The sequence below is a fragment of the Cynoglossus semilaevis genome, chromosome 15 (assembly GCF_000523025.1).
Source record: "Cynoglossus semilaevis isolate Cse_v1.0 chromosome 15, Cse_v1.0, whole genome shotgun sequence".
NCBI lineage: Eukaryota > Metazoa > Chordata > Actinopteri > Pleuronectiformes > Cynoglossidae > Cynoglossus > Cynoglossus semilaevis.
In genome coordinates, this window is record NC_024321.1 from 16,877,383 (window position 1) to 16,882,291 (window position 4,909).

Here is a 4,909-nt window from a genome sequence, read left to right on the forward strand (position 1 = left end):
GGGGTGTATGAGCGGTCGTCGGGGAGGTCCGGTCCTAAAAGGGCGTGTCGGCCTTGAAACGCTGCGACTGAGAGCTGCGGTTCTGCCCGTTGCTGCGTGTCCCTGGCCGACTCAGGCCGCGGTGAGTCCGTGTGTCTGTGCCAGTTGAGGAACGTAAACCCGGGACTGTCAAAGGCAGGTCCACGTTCATGTTCTGCATACTGAGGAACGGCGTGCTCTCCCCTTGAGCGTCGTCGTCCTCCTCCTCGTCCTCTTCCTCCTCCTCTGACTGGCTGAAGCTATGTGAACCGTAGTCCCGTAGGCCCACTGACCGCTGGGAGACGTGTCCATTCAGGCGGTTGCGTCGCGGGCGACGCCTGCTCCGGATGGGTTCCCTCGATGAGGCGTACTCCTGCGTGGTCTCGTAGGCTTCATCGTCCGGGAGGCGGTAGGGGCTGGACGGTAAACTTCCTGTGCTCTCTGTCAGGTAGGGTCGTCGTGGACGCCGCGGCTGCCGGTATAAACTGCCATCCTACGACAGGAAACAGAGGATTACAAGAGCTGCACGTCTTCAACCCAAACCAAGACCCAACACTGTCGGAAAAGAGTTCTAGTTCCACTGAAAATCCCATCATCAACTCCCAGCATGGGTTTGTGGAGGCTCAACCTCAGGTCAGCGGCCCGGCTTGTGGACAACGACTGAACTAAGGTTTAGAAAAAAATATCCATACGTTCATACGACTCACTGTCCTGACAATTTGAATAATCTAAATGTTTATTTTAATAATAATCATAATAATAATAATTAAGGTTCATATGCTTAAAGATTCACCCCTCCAGCAGGTGGCGTCCTTGTTGACAGAGTATGACGGTACATGTCTACCACACTGGGGTTTTAGAACATCAGCAGATGCTCTTTGTAACAAAGTTTATTTGTTTTGGGCAAAGTGATATAAAAACTACAACGCCGCTCTGGTACACAACAAATATCTCACTAACAAGTAGCATCTGTCTCAGGTCTGGTCCACACTGGTCCACACTGGTCGGCTCCTCTGGGCTACACAGCTTTGTTCAACCAATTATGCAGTGGAGTGCAGTGTGTTCTGTGTAATTGGGACGGTGCGTTTGAACTAGAGAGACTTTTCAAAGTTTTGTTGCTGGAAACTGACAGAAAACAAATACAATCTCCCCCAGAAAAGTTAGTACACTTCTGACCCGCGTTTGAACGTAGAATCTACGGAACGAGATCATGTAGAAATACAAAAAAAAAAAAAACATCCGTATGTTAACGATTTAAATTCCGAAAAATTATATTTGCTCAAATTTCAGGACAGATTTTTGTTGAATCATCCTCTGATTCCTCCGCTGCCCCCCCTGCTGCCCCACAGGCTGTACTGCAGGTTCTGACATACATACATCGGGGCATCGTAGCAGTGGCTGGTCTTCATCTCTGTGGTAGGCAGCTGCAGCAGGAGGCAGGGAAAGGGCGTGGCTTGTGTTGGGCGAGGTGATCTGGAAGGTGGGCACCTGGGGGGGCAACAGGGGGTAGTGGAATTCTACTGGAGACAGACGTGCTGGGGTGGTCAACGCTGACACGTACCTGGACAGAAAGGTCACAAAGTTCACCGTCATCAGCAAATACTTTTATATATTTACACCGTCGGGGCACCCGACTGGTGACCAGCCTGAGCTCGGAAGACAATGAGGTCACTTTTCAGTTTAACCCCCCAGTGGACAGATGAGGAGTTTACACCTCACCGTGTCACTTTGTTGTTCAGACTTAGAAATAATTTCCTGCAGAGGAGAAGAAAATGAAAACTGGCTGTATACCTATATAATCACCTATATAATCACCTATACAATCACATATATAACCCCCTATATAACCCCCTATATAATCACCTATATAATCACCTATATAACCCCCTATATAATCACCTATATAATCACCTATATAACCCCCTATATAATCACCTATATAATCACCTATATAACCCCCTATATAATCACCTATATAATCACCTATATAACCCCCTATATAATCACCTATATAACCCCCTATATAATCACCTATATAACCCCCTATATAATCACCTATATAACCCCCTATATAATCACCTATATAACCCCCTATATAATCACCTATATAACCCCCTATATAATCACCTATATAACCCCCTATATAATCACCTATATAACCCCCTATATAATCACCTATATAATCACCTATATAACTAGATATATAAGTATTTATATGACACAGAAATAAAATAAAAAATAAAATAAAAAAGGAATTTTGATTTTTCATTTAATCTGCTGCCCCTCCCATGTCCTCTAGGGGGCCGCCCCCTACTTTGGGAACTGCTGCCGTGAAGCAAGACATTATTCTACCTGTAAATATATAAATATATACATAAATAAATAAAACTAATAAAAGAAAATAAAACCTTTGTTATTACTATTGTTTGAGAAACAAAAGACAAAAATAAAATAATTTCTGTTTCTTCGTTCTGTCCACAACACACCCTGGTTTCAGGACAGCGCAGCTCACACACTTCCACAGGGGCTCGCCAAAGAGCAAAGGATTGTGGGAAGAAGGAGCCAGAGAGTCAGGATGAACGAGACGTACCTGTCGCTGTGAGGTGAGTCCCTTAAAGAATCATAAGAATCTCCATACTGCATCCCCGGCCCAGGAGTGTCGGCACAGCCCCAGTGGGCCGCTCTCCTCGCCATGCACGCTGGACTGCTGCACTTACTGGTTCCCACCGAGCTGGACAGTCCACCTGACTGGCAGTCTGAGTTCATGCTCTCTGTTCGCTCCATGCTCCACGTCTGCTCCTCGTGTCTGGTGAAGAACGAAGCATCGAGTCCAAGTTTAATGATTTCAAAGAACCAGAGTCTGAACATGCTGCGGTGGAGCGTAAGATCCACACCATAACGACCAAGGGTCAAAGGTTACAGGCCCAGCCCAGTTCTCAACCATTCACACTAACTTTCACACCTACGGTGATTTGATGGGGTTTTTAAATTTTTTTTTTTTTGGTATGAACTATTGACCTAATCCTGTGTGTGTGTGTGTGTGTGTGTGTGGGGGGGGGTGTACCTGGATGCATGTGAGGCAGTAGTAGAGTGGTGGGAGCGGGTGGACATCCGGCTGACCGCGTAGTTGCCTGCACCTTCAGCTCCATGGCTGATCACACACTCTGTTGTGGGAACGCTCTTGGAGATGTACTGCGTTCAGTACACAAAAAAAAACAAAAACAAAAAAAACACATTCAAGTACTCTATATTCACAGTAAAATTCACATTTCCAACAAATCAGTGTTTGTAGAACAGTTAGCTTCTTCCATTAGCAGGCTAACTGGTAACAGTTTCTTAATGTCGTTACTTCAAAAGGACAACTTCCAGCCTCATCGGTGCTCAAACTGAGGTTTATGGTACAGCACTATGGTCCATGATTTTTTTTTTTAAAAAGGGTCCACGACTACTGAGAAAGGTGTTTAATCTTTTTTTAAAAAAAAATATGACCAGTAGTGGTCACTGTTTAATCCTATTTCATTCATGGTTTGGTTGACATACAGTATTTTTTCAGCCTGGACTCACATCAGCCATGGGGATCTGCTCAGGACCGGGTCCAGGAGGGTGGGGCCCGTTGGCCAAAATACGGTTAGGCTGCTCCACACACTGGTTCTGGTTCTGATGTAGATGGCTGTGCATCTTCTTCCTCTGCTTTCTGGACAGATTATAATGAGAAGTCAGTGACGTAGTAACAACTTCATCTTCATATACTGGTCTGTACTGCAGTACTTTAACTACTTCATACTTCAAGTACATACTTGGTTTTGCAGTAGGCCACCACACACACGATGCCGACCACCAACAGCGCCACACAGATGCCCGTGATGGTCAAGACCCGCCTCTGGTAGAGCTCCTCCGCCTCTGTGGATGGACACACACACACACACACACACACAAATAAATACAGCATGAATGCGTGTCCACCTGTGGTTTTCTGCAGCTGTAAGAGTCTGACTGTGCTCTGCTGCCATTGGTCCAGCTCTTGATGATGTCACATGTCAGTGAGATGGAACCATTCACCATGAACACAGCACGATCACGGCACAGATGCACGGTCTGATCAATATGACATTAATGAACAGGTATGTTAGTAACGCCCTGACATAGACTCACTGTTATCTGTCAACCCTAGTGGCCATGAGGGTGTAATGCTGCAGATGGCTCTGACTGGGGGTCAGGGGGCGTCATGCCAACATGGGGGACAATGCAGAGGAGGGAAAAAAAGTGTCAAAGTGTTACGATCACAGAGGATTGAAATAGTTTGGTTAGACGTCTGACGTCGAAACGTAGCCTCACACCTTGTGGTGACGCTTGGTACTGCGGCTATAAATTAAAAAGAGTTTTTAACTTTAAACTTTATTACTGATTCAAAGTTAAAAGTTCAATGTTTTTTTTCCATTTAGAAACCTTCATGTCAAATATATCAAATAAAATATATATTCTATATATATATTTCTCCTTAATTATTCTGGACCTGTTATTCGTAGTTGGACACTGCACTGCACTGGACACTCTTTACTGTTCGATATCCATCCATGGAAAATAAATAAATAAAATATTTTTACTGAATTACCAAAATACGTGAGCATCAGATGAAATCTTTCAGCTAAAAAAACTCAGACAATTTACATCAAAATAATCTAGTTTTAAATGTGGCAGAATAAAAACTGTACAGATGTTTAAATAAATGAATGAACGACTTCATTAACTTCACTAACGTGTGTTTTTTGGAGCAGGTGAATTCTTCTGTCTAATCGTGGGTTTGGATTGGCTCAGATTTCAGGGCCTGCTGTGGAGTAACACTCTGTCAGAATGACAAGCAAACAACACGTGGACGGAGGAAGCAACACAC

General features: G+C 44.5%; 1 protein-coding gene across 2 annotated transcripts in view; it reads right to left on the bottom strand.

Annotated features, from left to right (window-relative positions):
- Positions 1–6: 6 nt before the first annotated feature.
- Positions 7–4,909, bottom strand: part of nrg2b (neuregulin 2b) — a 39,767-nt gene continuing 34,864 nt past the window's right edge. For both annotated transcript variants that reach the window (XM_025063033.1, XM_025063034.1), the window contains 6 exons: positions 3,816–3,918; positions 3,583–3,712; positions 3,083–3,210; positions 2,609–2,824; positions 1,396–1,579; positions 7–511 (listed from right to left, as the gene is read on the bottom strand). In XM_025063033.1, coding sequence (XP_024918801.1) covers positions 35–511; positions 1,396–1,579; positions 2,609–2,824; positions 3,083–3,210; positions 3,583–3,712; positions 3,816–3,918 — 1,238 coding nt within the window. In that variant the 3' untranslated portion in view covers positions 7–34. The remainder of the gene's footprint in view (positions 512–1,395; positions 1,580–2,608; positions 2,825–3,082; positions 3,211–3,582; positions 3,713–3,815; positions 3,919–4,909) is intronic.